We start from the raw sequence: 26,137 nt of genomic DNA on the forward strand, positions 1-26,137 counted from the left end.
GCTCACTGTGTGCAGAGCACTGTACTAAGTGCTTGGGAAGTCCAAGTTGGCAACATACAGAGATGGTCCCTACCCAACAGTGGGCTTACAGTCTAGAAGGGGGAGACAAGAGAACAATTTTATTGTTATATTGTTATACTCTCCCAAGTGCTTAGTAAAGTGTTTTGCACATAGTAAGCGTTCAGTATATACGACTGAATGAATGAATGAACAAACGAATGGAGGACGTGGCAGAGCCAAAAAAGCAAAAACCACAGAAATCTGCTATAGGTATGATCCCATACCTGGGACTCTGGAAATCAACCATCTACAGATGAGACTCCTTTGGGACTACCTCAGAACACTCTGCTCATCCCCTCTGCCCTGATGCCCTGGTTAGTGCTCTTCATGGGTTCCAAAAGAAGAAGAGCTTTATGTCAAGAAGTCTAGTTTTCCCATAAGAAATAAGGTACAGTGAGTGCATTAATGCATTCCCAGATCCCCCAAATTGAGCACAACAATATAAATTTTAAAACAGGGATGGAGCCAGTAAAGCTACATTAATTCATTAAATAGTATTTATTGAGCATTGCGTGCAAAGCTCTGTTCTCAGCGCTTGAGAAAGTACAATATAACAAACAGACCCATTCCCTGTCCACAACGAGCTACACAGACAGAAATATCAATATGAACCAATACTGAAATATTACTTTAGATCTAATATGTACCACAGTGAAATTGAACTAATTTTTTTTTAAGGTGACAAATGAAAGGACACACAGAACTTAATTTTCAGAGTGTTACTTTGTTCACATCCCAGCCAACAAAAAGGGACATCATGTTAACAGATATGCCAATCTTAAGCTAACGAGAAATGGATTTTATTCATTCTCTCAATTTAGTCAGTCATAATCCTTCTATGTGCGGGGAGGGAAATACTCTATAACAGGATAACCCTTTCAGCCTTATCTTGCAGTGACAGAGTGCTAAAAGATGAGCACTAGCCCAAAAAAGAGCTTCCTAAAAGGGGGCGCCCGGCAGTGGTTACTAGGATCAACTGCAAACTAGCTCCTAATAATCACTCCTGGTGATGGCTGCCCTTTGGTCCCCCTCAGGTTCCGGACTCCCTCTTCCCAGTCCCTAAAATTCCTTCAGGGACCAGGTGAGTGGTTTCGAAAGGAAAGGGAAAGGCAGAATAGAGAGGATCGTCTCCTTGGGTCACAGACTCTGACTGGACAATGTTATTGAAAAGTACAAGTTGGTCCTGATTCATCAGTACAGAGGGAGCTATTCTGTCAGTGACTGGTTTCATTTATGACCAAATCTGAGTTTTGAAAATGTCAAATTGTTCTTACTGAGCCTTTAATTAAGCCACTTCTTGATTAAAAAAAAAATTACTTGCTGGAAGGCATACCAGACCCTTAGACTTGTACTGCTCAGCCTAAACCACTATAACAATTACTCTCTAGAAGCCAACTCGAAGCAAAGGAAAAATTTCCAATTTTAGCCCCTGGGACATCTTGCCCTGATATTTAACCTGATTTATTATATAGACAAAGATGGCCATAGGAGTAGAGGCCAAACACACCTTGATTCCCAAATACAAAGCCATTTAGTTAAGGTATTTGGCAGTGACACAGCTACTGAATGTCATCTATCAACAATCTAACAAATATTCTTCTTTCCCAACCACACCCTGAAAAAATAGGCACGCACCTTATTGTTCTCATGATCTCCACTTACAGCTATTGGATACATGACGTATTTCCCTCCTTGATCTTCATTTGGGACACAATCTGTTCTAATATCAGGATCATGTTCTGCTCCAAAGTTGTGTCCCAATTCATGAGTAGTAACCAAATCAGCTTCCTTAATAAGCATCAAAAGAATAAACAGTGTTATACAGTAACAACAGCTAACACTAGTTAAACTCTAGCTCAGGTATTTTCAGGAATACATTTTAAATGGAAATGGTTTCCCTCTAGACCATGAACTTTTAAAAGGCACATCAAAAACTGTTATTCAAAGTCAACTTTTTTATATCCAGGTCAATTGAAGAATTAATTCTTCAGCTATTTGTTCTGAATTCCACTTGAACCACTCCATAAAATTTAACAGATCTATTTTAGATTGCTGGGAAAAACTTAATAATGAAAACATGTAATCTCTGGACCAATCATCAACACTCTGCAAAATACCAATAAAATAACTGTGATAATGGTAAAGGCCATCTAGTTTCCAAAGATTATAAACATATTTTCATGTTTAAAGAGTGAGACCCCAAATTTGCACGACTGTTTAACTGCATCATTTTATCTGCAGAGTTAATGCAAATCAATTATTTTAGCATCAACATGCTCTCTCCCTCCTATCTAATCTCGCTGAGCTCCTATTACAATCCATTCCGCACACTCCACCCCTCTAACACCAACGTACTTGGACCGCGTACCTCAATCTTGTCTCTCTGGCCGTTATCCCCCTTCCCCATGTTCTCCCTCTGGCCTGGGACACTCTCCCCGGCATATCTGAGAGTTCGCCACTCTTCCCACCTTCAAATCCCCAAAATCCCATTTCCTCCAAGAGGGCTTCCCAGACTAAGCCCTTTATTTTCCTCATCTGCCTTCCGATTCCTCTTCTTAAAAGGAACTATATCAATATCATATAAGCAAAGGGGATTATTTGACTACCTGCTAGATATTTTTAAAAGTCAATGTAAAAAAAAAGTCATGGCCTCAATTTTACAACTGTTGAAAACTAAGTGATTTAAAACTTTAATATCACAGAGGAAATCAACACCTCAGTTATTCATATACCCTTCCACTTCTGTTTCCACTGTGCTTGATTCTCGTTTTTAATTTGAATTCAAACGAAGACTGGTGGCTAGTTACTACACACTGTAGCCCTTAGGGTGTAAAAGTTGATTTAGAACACAAATCAAAAGCCAGAACCAAGCACAGTGGAAACAGAAGCGGAGAGTATATGAATCACTGAAGTGTTACTTCCTCTCAGTGATATTAAAGTTTTATTAAAACTTTTAAAGCATTTACGATCCAATAAACACATTTTTTAAAGATGTAACTGAAGGTACCTTTGTAAGGATGGTTTTACCATAATTTTTTGTGCTGGTCAAACCACTGTTCAGATAAATGTTTTTTTTTCCATTTGAGCTATAATAAGCTAGAAAGAGAAGAAGAAGAAGAGTCAAATTGCTTACTAAACATATAGCTCTAGGGAGCTTGCTCTTAAAAGTCAAAACTTCCTCAGCTGCTAATGCTATCAATTCTCAAATTCTTTTTATGTGGCTTTAGTTTGAAACTGCCTTGCACAAAAGTCAATGTCCAAACTAGGCGTCAAATTAAAAATAAAATAATAACACTAATTATGGTGTTTGTTAAACGCTTACTCTGTGCCAAGCACTGTTCTAAGCACTGGGGTAGATACAAGGTCATCAGGTTGTCCCCCATGGGGCTCACAGTCTTCACCCCCATTTTACAGATGGGGGAACTGAGGCACAGAAAAGTCAAGTGGCTTGCTTGCCCAAGGTCACACAGCAGACAAGTTGTGGAGCTGGGATTAGAACCTACGTCCTCTGACTCCCAAGTCCAGGCTCTTTCCACTAAGCCACGCTGTTTCTCTAATCCCACTTTAGGGATTGTTGTAGGATAAATCCCACTTTACCCTACAACAGGGGTCTCCTGAGATGATCGTGGGTTTTAATTAAGTCAAAATGGGTGGGATAGGGAGTGCAGTGTACTGAACTCTCCCAAGCACTCAGTAGAGCACTCTGCACAAAGTAAGTGCTCAATACCACTGATTAGGATATAAAGGAGTGCATATACTCTCCTACAAGTCGGAAAACGGAAGCAAATCCCCATAATCTCAGAGCGCCGTCAGCCCCCATGTTAGACTCTCCCTTTATTCCTTTTTTCCCCTTTCCCCAGCTCCTTCCCTTCCTCTCTTCATTCTCCTCCCTTCACCTCTAGCATCCTCGCTCAATCTCTACTACCCACTGCTGCATGGACTATCTTCATGAAGCACCACTTGACACCCACATCTCGCCTCTCTTCAAAATCCTTCCCTAGCATCCCTTCTCGCTCTGCATCCTACACAATGGGCTCCAAGGCCCTCCACCCACTCATCCACCTTACCTAGCTGCTTGCTTCACCCACTCTTCTCCAACACGTTCTCTTTGTTCCTCCTAAGCCAACCTACTAGCTCTACCTCACTCTCGAAACTCCCATCCCGACCCCTTGCTCACAACGTTCCTCCAGCTTGGAGCTCCTTTCCTTCCCAACTTCGGTAGACCAGTTCTCCCCGACATTCAAAGCCCTTCAGCATATGACACCTCCTCCCACAAGCCTTCACTGATCAGTTTCTCAGCACCCTATGCCACATAATCCCATCAGCCATAGTTTCGTTTGTGTCTAGGATTATTTTGATTCTGGACTACTCCCATAAATGTTTTTATGATTCATTTCCACAATTTCAAAGCCCTATTAAAAATCACACCTCATCAAAAGAGGTCTTCCATTACTAGGCCCTCATTTCCCCTATTCAAACCTCCCTTCTGCATCACCTATGCATTTATTTCTGTACCCTTATTAAGCACTCAATATCCACTCTGGCCCCACGGCACTTAGGTATATATCCTTTTATGCTCCCATTTCCTCTAGCTGCAATTTATTTCAATGTCCAGCTCCTCCTCTATAAGGTGAGCTCCTTGAAGGCAGGGAATATGTCTATCAACTCTACTGCATTGTTCTGTCTCAAGCTCCGAGCACAATACTTGACACACATTAAGCACTCAATAAATGCCACTGACTGAAGTATAAATTTCTTCAGTCAATAGAATTAGAGCCCTCATTCTGTACAAATCACTGCACTACGCACATGAGGAAGTATGACAGTTGGTAGGTCCACTCCCTGCTCTTAAAAAGCTTACAATCTAGCGGGGGAGGCAGACATGAAAATAAATTACAGGTAAGAGTACCAACAAGGTTTCCAATTAAGTTCAAATGTGCTACTAATGGGAAGGAAAAGCTCAGGGGTCGGGGATGGTGAGTACCCAGGTGTTTGGATGATGCAGCGTGGCTCAGTGGAAAGAGCACAGGCTTGGGAGTCAGAGGTCGTGGGTTCTAATCCTGGCTCCCTCTCATGTCTGCTGTGTGACTTTGGGCAAGTCACTTAACTTCTCTGAGCCTCAGTTACCTCATCTGTAAAATGGGGATTAAGACTGCGAGTCCCACGAGGGACAACATGATCATCTTGCATCCTCCCCAGCGCTTAGAACAGTGCTTACACCGTACACCGTACACAGTAAGCACATAACAAATGCCATTATTATTATTATGCAGAAGTAGCAGTATTGGAGGAAATAAGGTAGGGAGATCAAAAATTAACCAGAGAAGGCTTCTTGGAGAAGCGACTTCAGAATTTTTGAAGCAGCGTGGCTTAGTGGAATGAGCACAGGCTTGGGAGTCAGAGGTCGTGGGTTCAAATCCTGGCTCTGCCACTAGTCAGCTGCGTGACCTTGGACAAGTCACTTCACTTCTCTAGACCTCAGTTCCCTCATCTGTAAAATGGGGATAAAGACGGTGAGCCCCTCGTGGGACAACTTCATCACCCTGTAACCTCCCCAGTGCTTAGAACAATGCTCTGCACATGGTAAGCGCTTAATAAATGCCATTATTATTATTCCCTGTGCCTCAGTTTCCTCATCTGTAAAATGGGGGTGAAGACTGTTAGCTCCATGTGAGAAAACCTGATTACCTTGTATCTACTCCAGCGCTTAGAACAGTGCTTAGCACATAGTAAGCGCTTAACAAATACCAATATTATTATCAGAATGGCTTAAAAGATAGAGAGGGCAGGATCTCAGGTGTGTAGGGAGACAGAGTTCCAGGGAGAGAGGTGACTGTGAGAGCAAGACCTGTATATATGTATATATGTTTGTACATATTTATTACTCTATTTATTTGTTTATTTATTTTACTTGTACATATCTATTCTATTTATTTTGTTAGTATGTTTGGTTTTGTTTTCTGCCTCCCCCTTTTAGACTGTGAGCCCACTGTCGGGTAGGGACTGTCTCTATGTGTTGCCAACTTGTGCTTCCCAAGCACTTAGTACAGTGCTCTGCACACAGTAAGTGCTCAATAAATACAATTGATTGATTGATTGATAAGCAATGGGTAGGAGAAGGGAGAGTCAGGGTGAAGGTACCATAATGAAGTTAGCTTGTGGCAGTAAAGAGGGTGAGCAGAGGGGTATACAGTGGGCGAAGACAACAGAGAAGCAGCGTGGCTCAGTGGAAAAAGCCCGGGCTTTGGAGTCAGAGGTCATTGGTTCAAATCCTGGCTCCGCCAACTGTCAGCTGTGTGACTTTGGGCAAATCACTTCACTTCTCTGGGCCTCAGTTACCTCATCTGTAAAATGGGGATGAAGACTGTGAGCCCCGTGTGGGACAACCTGATCACCCTGTAGCCTCCCCAGCGCTTAGAACAGTGCTTTGCACATAGTAAGCGCTTAATAAATGCCATCAAAAAAAAAAAAAGAATGAGGCACAATGACAAGAGAGAAGCACACGAGCTAGGGTGTCGGGGGAGAGGAGCAGGAGTAAGTAGTGGGGACAGAGCTGATTGAGTGCCTTAAAGCTAATGGTCAGGAGTTTCTGCTTGATGCAGAGGAATAGGCAAATCATCATCATCATCATCAATCGTATTTATTGAGCGCTTACTATGTGCAGAGCACATAGTAAATGATGGAGGTCTTTTGTGGAGTGGGCAAAATGATGCTTTACTTCTTGTAGGCACCATTTCCAAGATGCCTAGGATAGTGCACATTACAAGTGGGTGCTCAACAACTGTTAGTACTACTATTTTAATCTCCCTGGCATAATATGAAGGGACAGATCTGTTCTATTACAAGGTTACGCTTCCAGTAGTCAATACCCCAACTACTACCCCAAGTCTCTGCTCAACTCCTGATATATTATTCCACTTCAACCAAAAGAGAATTTTACCAAAATACTTCCTGTCCTTAACTATGAATACTTTTTCTTTCAATTTCTCTGATGACTTAATATTTAAAAGATTACCTACAAAATATTTTATAAGGTCGAGAGGAAATCAGTCTGAATAACTGAGGTTGAATTGTGAACATATCAAAATTATGCTCACTCAGCGCTGAAAAACCTTACCCTTCGGACAAACACCTCCATGACTGTTTGGCCGGGGAGATCCAACATAAGCCAATCCAAGAGTTCCCATATCAAAGTCTTGGTATGTGAAAAGATGAGCAAGGCAGACTTTAGAAGCTTCCTCGGCTATGTCGAAACTGAATTGCTTAAAAAAGGATCAAATAATTTTTAATTAGATTCCAAAATCAAAATAAAAGAGATACGAAAAGTTTCAAGTCAGTGTCCCAAAACAGGTTAATATTACTAGTCACGGTTCAAGTCTCTCCATCACATTCCAGTGCCATTGTGGCCAGACTGCTACCCGGCAGCAGCATGGCCCAGTGGCAAGAACACGGGCTTGGGAATCAGAGGACGTGGGTTCTAATCCCAGCTCTGCCACTTGTCTGCTGACTCAGCTTGGGCAAGTCGCTTTGCTCCTCGGTGCCTGTTACCCTATCTGTAAAATGAGGATTAAGACTGTGGGCTCCATGTGGCACAGAGACTGTGTTCAACCTGATTACCTTTTATCTACCCCAGTGCCTAGGAAAGTGCTTGACACACAGTAAGTGCTTAACCAATACCATAATTATTATTATTATTATTATCCACCTGAGCATCATCAGGTGGACAAATGAGAAAATGGAACACCCTGCTGGGTGTTCAGCAGGAAGCTCACAGTAATACAATGGTAGTATAATAACGTAATATCCATGTCAAGTGCTTGGAAAGGATGGTGTCTAAAGCATAGGTCCCACTCCCTGGGACCACAAGCTCCATTGCTCTGCCAGCTGCTTGAGTTGGTCTCTCAGACCCGCTCATCCCACGTTTCTGACTTTTTTTTTTTTTAATGGCATTTGTTAAGTGCATACTATGTGTCAGGCACCATACTAAACGCTGGAGTAGATGATTCAAGCTAATCAGGTCAGACACAGTCCATGTCCCACCTGGGGTTCACAGTATTAATCCCCATTTTACAGGTGAGGTAACTGAGGTAAAGAGAAGTGAAATGACTTGCCCAAGGTCACACAGCAGACTTTTAGACTGCGAGCCCGTTGTTGGGTAGGGACCATCTCTATATGTTGCCAACTTGTACTTCCCAAGCGCTTAGTACAGTGCTCTGCACACAGTAAGCGCTCAATAAATATGATGAAATGAATGACAAGTGGCAGAACCTGGATTAGAACCCAGATCCTCCGACTCCCATACTGCTTCCTTATCGTTAACAGAACTGAAACCTCTAAGGAGATAACTGTTCAGTGGGGGAGGCACATATAATAATTGACCCATAGGAGAAAGAGGTGGTTAAATAGTAAAGTTTGTAAACAGATATGTACAACTGTTCTAAGACTGAGACTGCAACAGTATTGGGATAATAGCTGAGAGGGTGTAACCTGGGGAAAAGAAAAACTGGTCAGGGAGAGCTTCCTGGAGGAAGTGGGATTTGTGGAAGGACTTAGAAAACATGGACAGCTGAGGTCTGGTGGCCTTGAAGGGGAAGGGAGTTCCAGGCAAGAAGGCAGTGGCTGTAGGCCAGGGTTCGGGGGCAGGAGAGCCTGGAACAAGGCACACTGAGAAGCTGGGCTTCAGAGGAATGAGAATGCCAGCACTGAAGGGTAAAGGGAGAGGAGAGTGAACTGATGAAGGGCCTTAAAGTTAATGTCTTCAGTTTTTGTGTGATGTGGAGATGATTGGGTGAGTTCTGAAGGAGCGGAGAAGCAAGCGATGATTTAGAAAGATGTGACACACCAGATGTGATATCAGAATGAAGTAAAGACTGGAGAGGGAGACCAGCAAGGAGGTGACAGAGTAAACTGGGATATGGGATATGCCCAGTACCTGGATGAGGGTAGTGGCTTTTTGCATAAAGAGGAAGGGGCTGATTCAGGAAATGTTGGAAGAAAATCGGAGAGGATTTAGCGGCAGACTGAATATGACAATTGAAAGGGAGCAAATCATCAAGGATAATGACAAAACTGCAGGCTTCATAGACAGGAAAGAACGTGGTTCTGTCAACTGAGATGGGATGGTAAGGTGGAGGAGAGGGTTTGGGAGGGGAGGAGTTCAGTTTTTGACACACTGAACTTAAAGTGCTGGTAGGACAGCCATATGGTGATGCCCTCAAGGAAGGAGAAAACGGGAGACTGCCGAGAAGCGGAGAGGTTCTGGTCAGCAAGGTAGATAGATACTTAAGAGTCATCAACATAGAGGAGGTAGTAGTCGATTCACAATGTTACTTCTATGAAGAGTGGCCTACCTCCAGTAACATCTTCACATCCCAAGCATCCTTCTCTTCACTGGGATAACTTTTAGCCATATTAAAGTGTTTTTCACCAGGTTTTACCTTTTCAGGCTCCTTCAAAATGCGAATCTATATTTCAAGAAATAATACATTTAGAACACCTTCTGTTAGTTCACAGAAATACTGAAAGTCCCAAAAGATTCTGCAATTATTTCATTTGTCCCAAAAGGGCAATATGCAGAACTAGAAAAGTTGTCTTAGAAGTTTTAACTTCATCTGAACTTAAATTTAATTTCCACGAGAGTGGAAATTTCCAAGTGGGTTTTGACTTTAAACCCATCAAGTGAGAGCTCATTATAAAAATGACATCAGTTTCCTCTGTACTTGATTTTCATATGTCCAGAATTTATTTAGAAAAAACTCAGATAAAAAACTTGGGAGAGAGGACTAAGGCAAGTCCACTTACTCCAACTAAACTTACTCCAACTAAAATATTTTAGAGATTCAGAAATATATACATTAAAAAGAACAAAACAATACAAAGCAACCAAAAAACAAAACAAAAGCCACCCATCGATATTGTCCACAAGTGACCCTGATCCTACTGAAATCCCAAAGGAGTGAAAAACACCTGGGTGATATTATGTACATTATACTTAGGACAATTCATAGAAATGAGAAAGTTATGAAGAGCCTTTTTCTTTCCCCCAAGAATGCATGTAGTGTTCATATAAATCTATGTATTTGATAGTTTGACAGCTTAGGGGTGGGGAGTTCTAACATAATTAGAAAACAATGTTATTTCTGGAAAGAAAATAATAGGTGATTATAAACTTCCAAATGAAAGAAGCACCCAGTGCGCAGTAATGTCATAGACTTTATAAAGTACACATTCAGAAAACACGAAAACACAATGCTTATTCCTCCAAGGTAAGCATAGCTGTCCTTTGTACATGAGGGAGACATCACGGATGGTGAATCCCTTTAACTTCACAGACAATCCCAAAAGTATATCTGAATGGGAAACCAACAAAGATCTGGATTCCAAACTCCTTCATGCTGAACTGAGGGGAATGTATGTTCCGAAAATAGAGCAGACTTCAAGTAACTACTAGATGGTAAAACTGGGCAATCAAACCAGGAAGGTCACGCTGAAACATCATCCCTTCAATGTGGGTTGCTAAAAAACAACCCTGACAGACCAATCAATAGCATCAGAAATCCAGTCACACTTTTAGAGCAAAGGTCTTTCAGTTTCTTACTCTATACTTAACAGCTTTAACTAAGCAAATATGCAACACCTAAATCATAGCTTCAGCTCAATGGCACAAAGCTTATTTAGAACATGTACTGACAAATACCTGCTCTATCTGGATTCCGTAACCTTTAAAACCTGCATTATCCCAGGATGTATTACGGTAGATGTCATCAACTCTGTCAATTAACTCTATCTGTAGGAATAAGGGAAAAAAAAAATTCAAGTATTCATTCATTCATTCATTTGTATTTATTGAGTGCTTACTGTGTGCACAGCACTGTACTAAGTGCTTGGGAAGTATTATAAATCTATCCAGAAGAAATCAAAATGCCTGCCCTAAGGCACATGAAAAGCATTACAAGATAATGATGTCCAATGTTTAAATTCACTGATGAGCAATCCACAGTAGACTATTGGAAGGAAAGTAAGGGATGAAGAGGGAAAAAGTTCGGGATGTTACACTAGGATGGATGTCAAGGACTACTATTACAGGGTTTCCCTGTGCATCCTGTTAGCAACGAAGAATAATAATATTAATAACGGTATTTGTTGAGTGCTATGTGCAAAGCACTATATTAAATGCTAGGGTAAAAGCAATACAATTGGGTCAGACACAGTCCCTGTCCCATATGGGGTTCACAGTCTAAGGGGGGAGGGAGAACAGGCACTGAATCCTCATTTTATAAATGAGGAAACTGGGGCACAGAACAGTGCCCTGCCCAAGGTCACACAGCAGACAAGTGACAGAGTTGGGATTAGAACCCAAGGCCCCTACCTTCGAGGCTACTTTCCTACTATGCCATGCTGATTCCCAGAATATCCTTGGAATCCTGGGTTGGACAACTGTTCTCACTCAGGAATGTTCTAGAGTGTTCTGACAGTCAGAGTTTTAAACTTTAGGGGATGGGGTGGGAGGGGGAGTGACTGCGGGATGTTTCGGGGGAGAAGGTATAAAAAGTCTGTTTAGTAACTTTCAGAAAATGCACCCAAACTATTAAAATAGATTAGGGAATAATATATATAGAGATATCTAGATATGTCTATTTGCATGCAAGCGCACACACACACACACACACACACACACTACTATACATACACACGTAGATGGACACACACACACCCACCACCATCCCCACCCCCAAGTGGTACTAAGCCCCTTGGGTAAACCACTGTCCCTTGGGTTTCAGTACCAGAGACTGAAGATAATTTATTTGCTTTTGTGATTTACATCATTATTGGGTCTTTACAATGTAAATGAGTAGTTCGATGATAAATAACCTGAACAATGATAAGTAATGATATTCAAGAAATGTGAAGGTGGTTGACCAATGTTTGCCTCAGAATAAAGGATAACTTGAAATCTATTCCATCCCACGTGTTTCGAAAATAAAACAAATGGAAAGGTTTTACATTGATCTTGTGATCAGTGAATTTGAAATTTTTCATATGGTTATTCGGAAGTGTTTTTGAAAATATATAGCAATAATAAGAATTATGTTCCTCAATTTACCTGAAACAAAAATATGCATTAAAAATCTGAAAAAAACATGAGGGATATATTGTTCATTATAGAGAGAGGGGTGCTGGAAAAGAAATCAGAGTAGGCTGACGGTGCTTTCAGGCAAAAAGGTTTGGAGACGGTCTCTTCCACTACACTGAGTGCTGTTTTCACAATCAGGTCCTAAAATTGACCATCCTCTCCCTAGAGGACCCAGAAAGAGCAATGGTCTCGAACCGATAATTATTTAGAAGGAACGGACTGAAACTGCACAAATAATTTCAGGCAAGTTTCAATCGCAGCCTAAGATTTGTGCTTAAATAATTTAATGCCAGCTGAACAACTGAGAAGCACAATTTTAAAACGAGGCCTCTTTTCACCAGACACCTTGAGGAATGGGGAGCAAACAAAGGAGCAGCCCCTGTGAGAAAAAGCAAATAACTCCCATCCTGAAAAAAGCAAAAAAACCCAAAATAAAACAAAAAACCCAGCAACCGTAATGAAATAAGTAATAATCTTCCTAGTAAAACACTGACATGACCCAAGAATTTAAGTAACTTGGTATTTCACAACCACAATCCCCACCACCCACAGAAGCAATTCCATTCACTGGTCATTAAATGAAACACTGTAACAAGAATAAGTGGGAGAAAATAGGGAGGGCAATGGAGCAATGACTGCATTTTTGCCAGGCCAAGCCACCAGTAAATGATTAGCATGCACTGTACATTACATTCTCTGAAAAACATTAAAAACTGCAGCTAATGCCCAGTTATTATGGTGAATAAAGTCAATTCTAATAAAATGTCAATGAAAACAAGTCTTGAGAAATTGAATATTTCCAAGGTGATAAATCGGAAATTTCATATAATTTTTAATTCGGCTTCCATATGTCTCTGTCATCCCCTTAAAGTTCAGGTTTCACTATAGTACCAAACATATTCATTATCTCTAGCTATCTTCCAACTTCATAGTATTTTCTCAATCTTTCAACATCACATCCACTCTGCAAATAAACAGCCACAATTACATAAATATAGAATAGATGGAGAACAAAAATCTCGTCCCCCACTGTGCCCATAACAGTACAATTAGGATGAAAATTGTTCAGACCCCAAGGTATAAGAGGGGAAATGTATGCCCTCAGAGTCATCGTCAAACAGTAGTTGCACACAGTTGGACAATAAGGCAGATGATCTTTAGCTGGTCTGCTGAAAGAAGGCACTGCCTATTAAACTTGAAAAGCGCAACAAGTTCTGAAATTTAGCTAGTTTAATATTCTTATCTTACATTAGAGAGTGGCTAACTATATTTTAAAGGGGTGGGAGCAGGGCTTTCTTTAAAATCTTAAAAGCTTTACGGTGATCAATCCTTTAAATATTAAAAACAATACAGTTTTTTGCAATAGTTCTTTTATCGCTTTCAGATTACAGCAGCACCTCTCAGTAATAGAGTTTGCTTACAAGAATGTTTCTCACAGCCAATTATCTACTGTCAAATACTTACTAAGTAATTTGTAGTTGTGCTCTCTTCCCCTCTACCCATGTACTTGTAAAACCGATGGTCTGCAACTACCAACAACTTGCATGTATTCTTCAGGGGATCCGGAACAGCTCTCTTCTCCCGATGCACATGCACTAATATGAATTTTTAAGCACTATTAAATCAAATGCATTCAGAACAATGAATCCTCTACAATTACATTTCAAATCTGAAATAGAGTATTTGTTTTAAAAGCAAGTATTATTTACGCTTAGAGGAACTTAGCTTACTTGTACAGGGAAACAGGAGAGCTGGAAAGTAAAACAGTTTCACAAATAGTAAACTGTAAGACGTTTCATAAAGGAAAGTAAACACACTTTCTTACTCTAGGAAATGATCTGCACATTACCTAGACACGAGGCCCCCATCTATCTTGAGAAGCACTTTGTAAATCAAATGGGCACATTTCAAACCACAGTTCAATCAAAGTACGATTAGACAGAATGCCATGATGGGCCACATGAAACACTGTGAAATATGTTTTACTCTAGCTGGAAATGGTTTCATTAAGCAAGTAATGAAACAGGATGGAAGTGGAGTTGGGGGTAGAAGAAAGTAGGGAGATGAGGTATTTTTTAACGGAAATCGGCTGATTTGTGCTCAGAGCAGGATTGAGGTGGGGGATATCTAGGTCCAGCATCTCACTAACTCTCCTTTCTCTGCTCTGACCATAAGCTGCCCACTACTATTTGAACAAGTAGAAATTCAGGTCTCAGTACAACTTTGTTGGATATCCCTGCCTTGTAACGTGGCTTGTAACAATCCCCTTCACCCTCCGCGTCACCCCTCCCACAACACATACACTCTTTCTCTCTAAATAAATAAATAAAAATCACAGTAACTCTAATTGTGGACAGGGAACACGTCTACCAACTCGGTTACACTGTACCCTCCCAAGCACTAAATATAGTCTGCAGCACACAGTAAGCGCTCAATAAATACGATTGATTGACTGGAATCCCAGTGAACCAAAAAGTTTTGCAGGCAGGAAATATCAATATATTCTAAAACGATTTGGATTTCCTCCTCTGGACTGTGAGCTCATTGTGGGCAGGGAATGTGTCTGTTAATTGCTATACTGTACTCCCCCAAGTGCACACAGTAAGCGCTCAATAAATACGATTGAACGAATGAGTAGAGCTCTGCACTAAGCGCTTGGAAAGTACAATTTGGCAACAAATAGAGACAATCCCTACCCAACAACGGGCTCACAGTCTGGAATGGGTTATTAGATGGAGTGCAGCTGCCGTCACCATCACCGCAGTGTGGCCTAGTGCAAAAACCTTGGCCCTGGAGTCAGAGGACCTGGGTTCTAATCCCGGTCATGCAACTGCTCTGCCAAATGCTAGCTGTGTGACCTCGGAAAAGTCACGTAACTTCTCTGTGCCTCAGTGTCCTCAACTGTGAAATGGGGACTCGATACCTGCTCTCCCCCGCCCCCAACTTAAGATTGTGAGCTCCATGAGGGAAGGGGATGGTGCCTGACCTAATTATCTTGTACCTACCCCAACTCTTAGAACAATATCTGACACATAGAAGGCGCTTAAGAAGGACCATCAAGCAAACAATCACTACCACCACCACCCCCACCAGGGTGGATGTCCAAGGCCAGCCTCCAAGCATTTCTGGCTATTTAGAATACAGCAGCTCTGGATGAATGTAAGCGCTCAATAAATACGATTGAATGAATGAATGACCACCAGGCAGGCCCAAATATGGCCTAGGTCCCTACAACAACCTTCATGAGGGATCTCAGATTGTTTCTGATCATTTTTCCACTGCACTCAAGAGACACAGAAACTCTTCAAAGGAGTATTAGAAAATAATATTTGAGGGACTTTTTCCACAAAGGGCATGGCCTGACACAGCCCTAATTCAGAAAGAACCCAAGCCTTCCAATGGCAAATAATACAGGCCCCGTGGGTTAACATTAACTGTCAAGAAACTGGTATCATTATCCTCTTTCAATGAACCTTAAGCAAGACACTTTCCCCAAAATCACACGGTAAACAGCAGTCGAACCAGGAATAAATCTGGCCTTCTGACGTTGAGTCCGTTGCTCTACCCACTTGGTCATTATTCCTCCCTAATCACAAGGTGCATGCACAAGAATATTTTATCATATATATACACATACGTATGCACATATCATATGCTACACTTAATTCATCTTTTAAAGCATTCTATCAGCTCTCTCCCCTCACTCTTCTCCCTCTACAACCCAGCCCTCATACTTCACTACTCTACCCACTCCCTGTACCTTGCTCCCATCCCTCACTCTGTTGATTCCTTGATCACTCCCACCCTCCCCCTTCAAATCCACCCCATCTCCCACATCTTCAACACCCTACTAAATTCATACCTCCTCCAGGAAGCCTACCCTGACATCTCCCCGTCCTATTAGATCACCTAGGCACTTGAGTCCACAGAGAAGCAGCATGGCTCAATGGAAAGAGCAAGGGTTTGGGAGTCAGAGGACATGACTTCAAATCCCAGCTTCGCCAACTGTCAGCTGTGTGACTTTGGGCAAGTCACTTCACTTCTCTGTGCCTCAGTCACCTCATCTGTAAAATGGGGATGAAGACTGTGAGCCCCCATGGGACAACCTGATCACCTTGTATCCTCCCCAGCGCTTAGAACAGTGCTTTGCACATAGTAAGCGCTTAACAAACACCATCATTATTATTATTATTACACACACGCTAAATTCTTAGGAACATAGCCTCTCTGTATTCTATAACCAATCATCTTCCTACGATTGAGCTATCCAAAAAATGATTGTAGAGTTAATTACGCGGTGACATTTATTGAGCACTGCTGAGGGAAGAGCACCATAATATGCACTTAGACTTAGTCTCTTTATCACATAGAAGGCTATTAATATTGGCCTGACCCAAACACAAAGACCAGATCTACATATGAAAATAATTCAGTATTTTTGGTAGGGACACATGTGCGCCCCATGCAGTTGACTAATCTTCCTCCTTCTCTACAGTCCCATACTTCCTCCTGCCTTCAGGACATCTCTACTTAAAATGCTCAAAACGGAATTCCTCATCTCCCCACCCAAACCCAGTTCTCCCCCTGACTTTCCCAGGAGTGTAGATAACACCACCATCATCCATCTCAGAAACCCATAATCTTGGCAACAACCTTGACTCAGCTCTCTCATCTAACCCACATATTCAATCTATCACCAAATCCTTTCACTTCTACCTTCACAGCATTACTAAAATCCTCCCCTTCTCTTCATCCAAAGTACTACTATGTTGATCCATGCACTTATCCTATCCACCTTGACTACTGCATCAGCCTCCTTGCTGATCTCCCTGCCTCTCCCCATTCCAGTCCATACTTCATTCCACTGTCCGGATTATGTTTCCCCACTCAAAAAATTCCAGGGATTGCCGATCCACTTCCACAAACAGAAACTCCTTACCATTGGCTTTAAAGCGCTCAATCCCCTCGCCCCTTCTTGTCACTGATTTCTTACCACCCACCATGCTCACTTCGCTCCTATAACACCAACCTAATCATTGTACCTCGATCTTGTCGCCAACCCCCCGCCCACATCCTGCTTCTGGCCTGCAATTCCCTCCTCCTTCACATTCAACAGACCACTACTCTCCGACCTTCAAAGCCTTAATGCAGGTACATCTTCGCCAAGAGGCCTTTCCTAAGCCCTCTTTTATTTTTCTTCCACTTCCGTCTGCGTCGCCCTGACATCCTTTTTTCATCCCCACTTCCAGCCCCAGAGCATTTATGTACATAGCTGTAATTTTATTTACTAATGTTAATGCCTGTCGCCCTCTCTACACTGTAAGCTCTTTGTGGGCAGGTAGCATTTCCACTCTATCAACAGATTGTACTCTCCCAAGCTCGTACTACAGTGTTCTGCACCCAGTGAGCGTTCAATAAATATGAATGACTACTGCTTTCTGAATTACTCTTTGCCAAGTATCTTTAAGTGAGTTTATTCAGCTGTTGAGTCCTTAATCAGCTACCTTACCTCGCTCATCTTCTACACCCACCCACCGGCACAGTTCGCTCCTCAAACACCAAGGTCGTCACTGTACCTCAACCTTGCCTGTTTCACTGCCGACCCCTTGCACGCATCCTCCCTAAGAACTCCCCCTCCCTTCATATCAGATGGTCAACCACTTTCCCCAGCTTCACAGCCATCCAAAAATCATATCTCCTCCAACAGGCCTTTCCCCTCTAAGCCCTAACTTTGCCTACTCACTCCCTCTTGGGTGCTGCCTATGCACTTTGATCTGTACTACTTAAACATAGGATACTGACCTCACCCATAGCCCCACAACATTTATGTACCTAGTTTTATACACTGCCATTTTTCCCATCTGCATTTACTTCAACATCTGTCTCCCCTTCTAGACTATATTCTTTCTGTGGGCAGGGTCCACCAACTCTATTGTATTGTATTCTTCCAGGCACTTAGTACAGTGCTTGGCATTCCTCTAGACTGCACTACTGCACTCCTCTAGATTGTAAGCTTGTTGTGGGCAGGGAATATGTCTGTTTATTGTTATATTGTACTGTCCCAAGAACTTACTATAGTGCTCTACCCACAGTAAGCACTCAAATATGGTTGACTGACTGCACACAGAAAGTTCTCAATTAGCACCACTGATAGATGGATTAGGTACTTGGTAAACATTTTTCACCACTCATTTTTTTTACTTTCTAACCTCTAAGTCCACTTAGACTATTTTTTCATCTGTACTAAGATTTCCAACGTTTCTTATGACAGGCAGATGTAATAATTCAGGAACTCTTGACCCCAACTTATTTTTTTCAGGTCAAGAGAACTCCCTCAAAGTCTTTTTAAATTATCCAAGCCTCACTACTGGCAATACTATTCTCATATTATTTATTTCTATGACCCTGTAATCTCCCAAGCACTTAGTACATTGCTCTGCACATACTAAGTGCTCAATAAATATGATTGATTGAATGAATGAATGAATGTAGCTCCAGCTGGCCTCTTAAGCCACCTGACCATGAAGGCTTGCAGGCCGGAAGATAAGTTATCCTGCCCTCATTCCATCAAGACTTTAATCAATCTTATACACTGAGTGCTTACTGTGTGCAGAGCACAGGACTAAGTGCTTGGGAGTATACAATATAACAATCTGACAGACACAGTCCCTGCCCACAGTGCACTTCCAGTCTAGAGAATAAGACTTACCATCAGTCCATCCTCCAGCTGAAAAAGTGAGGATCCAGTGAGTGTGACTCCTTTTCAACCTCTAGAGTACTGGAAAGGAGCAGCCCACCTGGACCCAGGACTTCACTACATCCTTCCCCATCTCACCCCAAGCAAGCTCTACTGTGATTGTGGCAAATGTTGGACTCAAAGTCTTGAGGTGCTTAAAACCCCTCTAGCCACAGAACCCTATTGTTTATTTTATATTTAGCTTTGTCCCAGTCTTCTATGTTGTTTTGATGTTTTTATGGTTTCCTCTTTCCTTCTACTGCTACTGCACACTTCCTCTCCCCTCCATAGGAACCCTCCTCATGGAGGCAAAGAGCTGGACTTCCTGATTTGCTCTCTGGTGGTCATTCATGATAGGTACACATGGGGGGGGGGGGGGGGCGCAGGTGTGTGTGTGTGTGTGTGTGTGTGTGTGTGTGTGTGTGAGAGAGAGAGAGGGAGAGAGGGAGGGAGGGAGGGAGGGAGGGAGGGAGGGAAGGAAGGAAGGAAGGAAGGAAGGAAGGAAGGAAGGAAGGAAGGAAGGAAAGAAAAAGAAAGAAAGAAAGAAAGAAAGAAAGAAAGAAAGAAAGAAAGAAAGAAAGAAAGAAAGAAAGAAAGAAAGAAAGAAAGAAAGAAAGAAAGAAAGAAAGAGAAATAGAGAAAGGGAGAAAGGAGAGAAAGAACGAAAGAAGTTACTAGATGAAGAAAAGCACTCCTATGGGTCCCCTCCCTGAGAGAAAGCTACCAAGATTTACTACCAGGGACCTGACTGGGGAAAATGACCATTTTGCATAAAAGAGATCTGAGAAGCAACCTTGGAGGGAGAGGTGGTAGGAGGAAAGTTGTCCCTGCTAAGGTCCAGAGGTTAGGATCCCAGAAGAGATAGGCCCCTACCCATGTGGAGCTGCAGCAGACTTATCCTGACATCAGAAACTCCTGGAGAAAGAATCCAGAGTGTGTCAAGTAAAACCGGGGATTTCCTGGGGGGACGGGGAATGGACCAGAAAAGTACATGCAACACAATGTTTATAGGAAAGCAGCAGAAAAGGTACTGGGAAAGGGGAGAGGAAAGGAACAGGGATTTTGGATCACATATCTTCATTAACTTAAGTTAACCTTACTTTCAATTCACCAATCGCAATCCCTCCAAGAGCGCTAACCTTTGTGTCTGCCCACGGTACACTCTCGGTAGCTTCAGGTGCTGGGGGGACATGGTGGACTGGGGAGCTGACAGAGGGGAAGGGAGACTGGATTCCTTTGCAGGCAACCTCAGGAAGGAGGACGGCTAGCTGGGCCCCCAATGATTCCCTTGCTGCCAGGGGGCTTATCTGAGAGAGAAGGGGTGGTGGTAGCACCAAGGAGGTACAGAAGTAGGTTCTGCATGGCAGGGAGCCCTAAGCTTGCCCATCCCTGCAAGGAAAAGACTGGAGGGCTTTAGAAACCAGTGGCCATGACTGGGCGTCTTAGGCTTTTAGCAGTGGCTCCAGAGGCTATTTTGTCCAGGATGAAGGGCTGAGAAGAGCCTGACATGTCTCATTCTCACCCCACGACAAGATGAGAGTTTCCAAGCAGATCTGAAACGACCCAAAAGGATGGCTTGCTAACCTGATAGCCCTTAGAAACCTATCTCTTCCCCCATCCTCACTGCTCCTAAAATCCTCACCGACCTTTCTCCCACAGGATCCCTTTGAAAACTTGGTACCTCCATTCCCTGCACTGTCCCCATTCCTATTTTTCAACTCGGAGACCTCTGGGGGCCAGAGACCTTATTCGTGTATATTTTTTCCTCAGAGCTAAGTACAATGCTTTGAACACAGTAAGGCTTATAACTACTACTACTATATTACCTTAGATGCAAATACTGAAATATTTAATTTGCAATATGAAATAAATTTAATTCTCACCTCTGTTTAGCTCTCGGTCTTCTAGGCCTTTAGGTAGCAGCTCTTCCTCCTCAATATTCAAATAACCACACACCTTTGGAGATTGCAAACGTGAAATATTCTTGATATCTTCAGATTTATAAACCAACATTCTCTTGTCCCAAGTGTTGTTAATGAATCTCCAGAGTGGCTAAAAACAAACATAATAGAACCCGAAATGTGTAAGTATGGACACCTACGTTTATTAAACCTAAGAATCCCCTCTAAATTGCGTAAAGGAAGTAATACTATACAACGTCCAGTCAGTACATGAAAAACATTGGGTGTGTAAAGGACAGGTTTTCATGCAAAGTTTTTGTTATTTATATTATTTGAGTTTTATAAATAATCAGTTCTGGTGTGCAAAACCCACAGTAGTTTCCGGCTCCATGCTCAGAGATCAGGCTTTCCAAACCAGGCACTGGCTTTCCATTTCTGGTTCAATCCAAAAGGAGGGCATCTGATACATCCCAGAGGCAACTGTGGAAGCACTGTCCTGGCATCTGTGCCCCTTTTAAGACCCTCCATCCCTGTCATACTCCTGTGGCCCTTGTACTTTCCTCACTACCCAAGTAGCAATCTAAAGGAGAGCCAGCATTCTGGTGGAGTTCAGAATCCCTAATGGGAGAGCGGATGGTAACGTCTGGGTCGAGGCAGCACGGCACAGGGGAAAGAGTATGGGACAAGCAGTCGGGAGACCTGAGTTCTAGTCCCGGCTCTACCGTTAGTCTGCTCTGTGACTTTCGGCAAGTCACTCCACCAAAGCTCTGTAGTTTGGAAAGCATCAGACCTCTTCTGGTGTCTACCACGTAGCATGTGTGATGTGGGATCATCCTAATACTTTATCGGGACACGGCAATCAGAGAGCAAACGACTGGTAGGGGCCACCATAAAACACCTAGTACATCAAAAACATCTTTCTCCTTCCCACTAGCCCCAAGCAGTACTGGGATAGCTATGGACATTACACTTGGAGCAGATAGTAGGAAATCCCAGTTGACGATGCTTCCATGGATATAGAAGTTCTAGTTTCAAATCAACTCCTACTTGATATTTCTCAATAATTTGGGGGGGGGAGGGGGATTATTTTATGAATGCTACAACTTCCTCAGTAATTATGTACTTAGAACAGGTGAAATAAAATTACTTATAAAGTTTGATATTGAAATTTATACACATATTTATGGAGTTAGGCATAATTTACTTGTACTATACAGACGAATCAATCATGCATTTGAGACTTCTGCATGTGACAACTATGATCTAGGGGATAGGATCAATGCAAAACAAAACAAATCAAATAGCCAAGGAAATGAACTATGATTTTCATCTTAAGTCCTTGCAGCTCTTTGGGAGTAAAAATATCGAGAAGCAGCGTGACATAGTGGATAGACCACAGACAGGCCTTGGAGTCAGAAGGACCTGGGTTCTAATTTTGGCTCCTTCACTTGTCTGCTGTGTTACCTTCGGCAAGTTACTTAACTTCTCTGTGCCTCTGTTACCTCATCTGTAAAATGGGGATTAAGATTGTGAGCCCTGTGTGGGACAGGGCTGTGTCCCACCCAATAACCTTGCTTCTTCCCCAGAACTTAGTGCAGTACCTGGTACGTAAGTGCTTAACAAATACCGCAATTATTATATGCATTTTTTAATCTCAAAAATCAGGCACTTATGTAGTTAGCAATTAATCAAGTAATTTCTTTTTACATTAAGATCTCAAAAAGATACACATATTACATAGCAAAACATTAATTATAGAAATTTACAGTGATAAACAAGCTGGGATTCAAAATAGAAAAAAAGGACAGGCCAACTGTAGGAATCTGAAAATAGGAACTTTAGCCACTTTTGCTATTAACAGGACTATCTGGAGCAATGACCGTATTTAGATCATTTCACTTTGCTCCAGATCAAGAAGCAGGGTGGTCTAGTGGAAAGAACTTGGTACTGGGAGACAGGAGACTTGTGTTTTAGGCCTGGTTCTGTCACTTACCTCTGAAGTGACCTTAAGCAAGACACAGAACTGCTCTTCTGTAAAATGGGGAGAAACTACCTGCTCCCCCGCACCCGTTAGACTGTGAGTCATGTACGGGACAGAGACTGTAACCAATCTCATTATCCTGTCCCCACTCCAGGCTAAACCAAAGTCCTTGGGACATAGTAAGCGCTTAATAAATACTGCGATAATAACTGGGGCAGGGCTCCACGCAGGGAGGAGGAGAAGGAGGGGAAAAAAAGACACACCTCTGGAATCTGGGGAAGAGGTGACAGACCCACAAGAGAAAATGATTGGGACCGGGCAGGCAGCCCTTTGAGGCTGCGACCAAAGTATACAGTCTCAGGTCGAAGTGCCCATTCCAGATGGCTTCCTCAGCACCGGACCATCCGCTAGGCAGAGGGCTAAATACCGGGCTCTAGCTATAGGGACCAGCAGGGTTAATTTAAACCCCTGCCCACCCTGGTAGGGGAAGAGCAAGTCCTCTTCCTGGCCGTACGGGCCAATGGGTCCACTTTTGGCTTGCCCTTCCTCCCCCCTGCCCCCTGCACATCTAGCTCCATGGGGCAGGAAGGCTGGTAACAGTAGCCTTTCTTGACCAAAGAGCTATTACCTTTGCCCCCATAATGCTAAACTCAGGAGGATAATGGCTCTCCTAGCCCCCGAAGAGTTGGTACCTGTGGTAGCTTATCGGTTTGCAAACAGATTTCAACATGTTCTTCATAAATCCCAAAATCTTAAAATGCTAATCTAAGAAGTGTACCACAAGTCTATATATCAAAGTTTCCTGACATGGTAACCAGAAAGTGATACCGCAGTCGTTTTCATGCCACTAGACTTAGACGTGCGACTAACTACGGTTCCAGTTTTATCCACCGAGTCTTCTGTCACTGATCACAACCAACAACACTTTTGCTTTCCTAAAACAAACTGTCTCATCTGATAACCTTCTGTCTAATCCAGCATTAGGCCCACAGTGAGCATTTAACAAAAGCCGTAATTAACACTTTTCTGTGATTGAGGCAGGTTACAAATTTATCACCTATGTCTCGCAACCACAGTGTGTGTGTGCTGGTGCCCCCATTTAAGTACATAAGTGACTGTCAGAACACAGACTTCTTACAGCAGCTAAGTTTCAACAGATCTTCATCTTCAACCGCTCACTCTCCACTGGTTCCCTCCCCTCTGCCTTCAAACATGCCCATGTCTCTCCCATCCTAAAAAAAACCCTCTCTTGACCCCACCTCACCTTCTAGTTATCGCCCTATCTCCCTCCTACCATTACTTTCCAAACTCCTTGAACGGGTCGTCTACACACGCTGCCTCGAATTCCTCAATGCCAACTCTCTCCTCGACCCCCTCCAATCTGGCTTCCGTCCCCTACATTCCACAGAAACTGCCCTCTCAAAGGTCACCAATGACCTCCTGCTTGCCAAATTCAATGGCTCCTACTCTATCCTAATCCTCCTGGACCTCTCAGCTGCCTTTGACACTGTGGACCACCCCCTTCTCCTCAACACGCTACCCAACCTTCGCTTCACAGACTCTGTCCTCTCCTGGTTCTCCTCTTATCTCTCCGGCCGTTCATTCTGTCTCCTTTGCGGGCTCCTCCTCTCCCTCCCATCCCCTTACTGTAGGGGCTCCTCAAGGGTCAGTTCTTGGTCCCTTTCTGTTCTCAATCTACACTCCCTCCCTTGGTGAACTCATTCACTCCCATGGCTTCAACTATCATCTCTACGCTGATGACAGCCAAATCTACATCTCTGCCACTGCTCTCTCTCCCTCCCTCCAGGCTTGTATCTCCTCCTGCCTTCAGGACATCTCCATCTGGATGTCTGCCCGCCATCTAAAACTCAACATGTCCAAGACTGAACTCCTTATCTTCCCTCCCTAACCCTGCCCTCTCCCTGCCTTTCCCATCACTGTTGATGGCACTATCAATCAATCAATCGTATTTATTGAGCGCTTACTGTGTGCAGAGCACTGTACTAAGCGCTTGGGAAGTACAAGTTGGCAACATATAGGGACAGTCCCTACCCAACAGTGGGCTCACAGTTTAAAAGGGGGAGACAAAGAACAAAACCAAACATACTAACAAAATAAAATAAATAGAATAGATACGTACAAATAAAATAAATAAATAAATGCATTAATAAGTATGTACAAACATATATACAGGTGCTGTGGGGAAGGGAAGGAGGTAGGATGGGGGGATGGAGAGGGGGATGGGGGGAGAGGAAGGAAGGGGCTCAGTGTGGGAAGGCCTCCTGGAGGAAGTGAGCTCTCAGTAGGGCCTTGAAGGGAGGAAGAGAGCTAGCTTGGCGGATGGGCAGAGGGAGGGCATTCCAGGCCTGGGGGAGGACGTGGCCCGGGGGTCAATGGCGGGACAGGCGAGAACGAGGCACGGTGAGGAGATTAGCGGCAGAAGAGCGGAGGGTGTGGGGTGGGCTGGAGAAGGAGAGAATGGAGGTGAGGTAGGAGGGGGCGAGGTGATGGAGAGTCTTGAAGCCGAGGGTGAGGAGTTTCTGCCTGATGCGCAGATTGATTGGTAGCCACTACCATCCTTCCGGTCTCACAAGCCTGCAACCTTGGTGTCATCCTCGACTCCGCTCTCATTCACCCCTCGCATCCAATCAGTCACCAAAACCTGCCAGTCTCACCTCCGCAACATCGCCAAGAACCGCCCTTTCCTCTCCATCCAAAACGCTACCCTGCTCGTTCAATCTCTCATCCTATCCCGACTGGATTACTGCATCAGCCTCCTCTCCGATCTCCCATCCTCGTGTCTCTCCCCACTTCAATCCATATTTCACGCCGCTGCCCGGATCGCCTTTGTGCAGAAACGCTCTGGGCATGTTACTCCCCTCCTCAAAAATCTCCAGTGGCTACCAATCAACCTACGCATCCAGCAAAAACTCCTCACCCGTGGCTTCAGGGCTGTCCATCACCTCGCCCCCTCCTACCTCACCTCCCTTCTCTCCTTCTCCAGCCCAGCCCGCACGCTCCGCTCCTCTGCCGCTAATCTCCTCACCATCCCTCATTCTCGCCTGTCCTGCCGTCGACCCCTGGCCCACGTCCTCCCCCTGGCCTGGAACGCCCTCCCTCTGCACATCCGCCAAGCTAGCTCTCTTCCTCCCTTCAAGGCCCTACTGACAGCTCACCTCCTCCAGGAGGCCTTCCCAGACTGATCCCCCTCCTTCCTCTCCCCCTCCTCCCCCTCCCCACAGCACCTGCATATATGTTTGTACATATTTACTACTCTATTTTACTTGTACATATTTATTCTATTTATTTTATTTTGTTAGTATGTT

General features: G+C 43.4%; 1 protein-coding gene across 1 annotated transcript in view; it reads right to left on the reverse strand.

Annotated features, from left to right (window-relative positions):
• The window catches only part of ADAM17 (ADAM metallopeptidase domain 17), a 58,225-nt gene that overhangs the window by 17,788 nt on the left and 14,300 nt on the right, over positions 1-26,137 (reverse strand). The window contains exons 5-11 of the mRNA XM_038772118.1: positions 20,813-20,981; positions 13,658-13,788; positions 10,757-10,846; positions 9,411-9,524; positions 7,178-7,322; positions 3,068-3,156; positions 1,696-1,848 (exon numbers count right to left, since the gene is read on the reverse strand). Of these exons, the coding sequence (XP_038628046.1) occupies positions 1,696-1,848; positions 3,068-3,156; positions 7,178-7,322; positions 9,411-9,524; positions 10,757-10,846; positions 13,658-13,788; positions 20,813-20,981 (891 nt within the window). The remainder of the gene's footprint in view (positions 1-1,695; positions 1,849-3,067; positions 3,157-7,177; positions 7,323-9,410; positions 9,525-10,756; positions 10,847-13,657; positions 13,789-20,812; positions 20,982-26,137) is intronic.

Source organism: Tachyglossus aculeatus, chromosome X1, assembly GCF_015852505.1.
Source record: "Tachyglossus aculeatus isolate mTacAcu1 chromosome X1, mTacAcu1.pri, whole genome shotgun sequence".
Classification (NCBI taxonomy): Eukaryota; Metazoa; Chordata; class Mammalia; order Monotremata; family Tachyglossidae; genus Tachyglossus; species Tachyglossus aculeatus.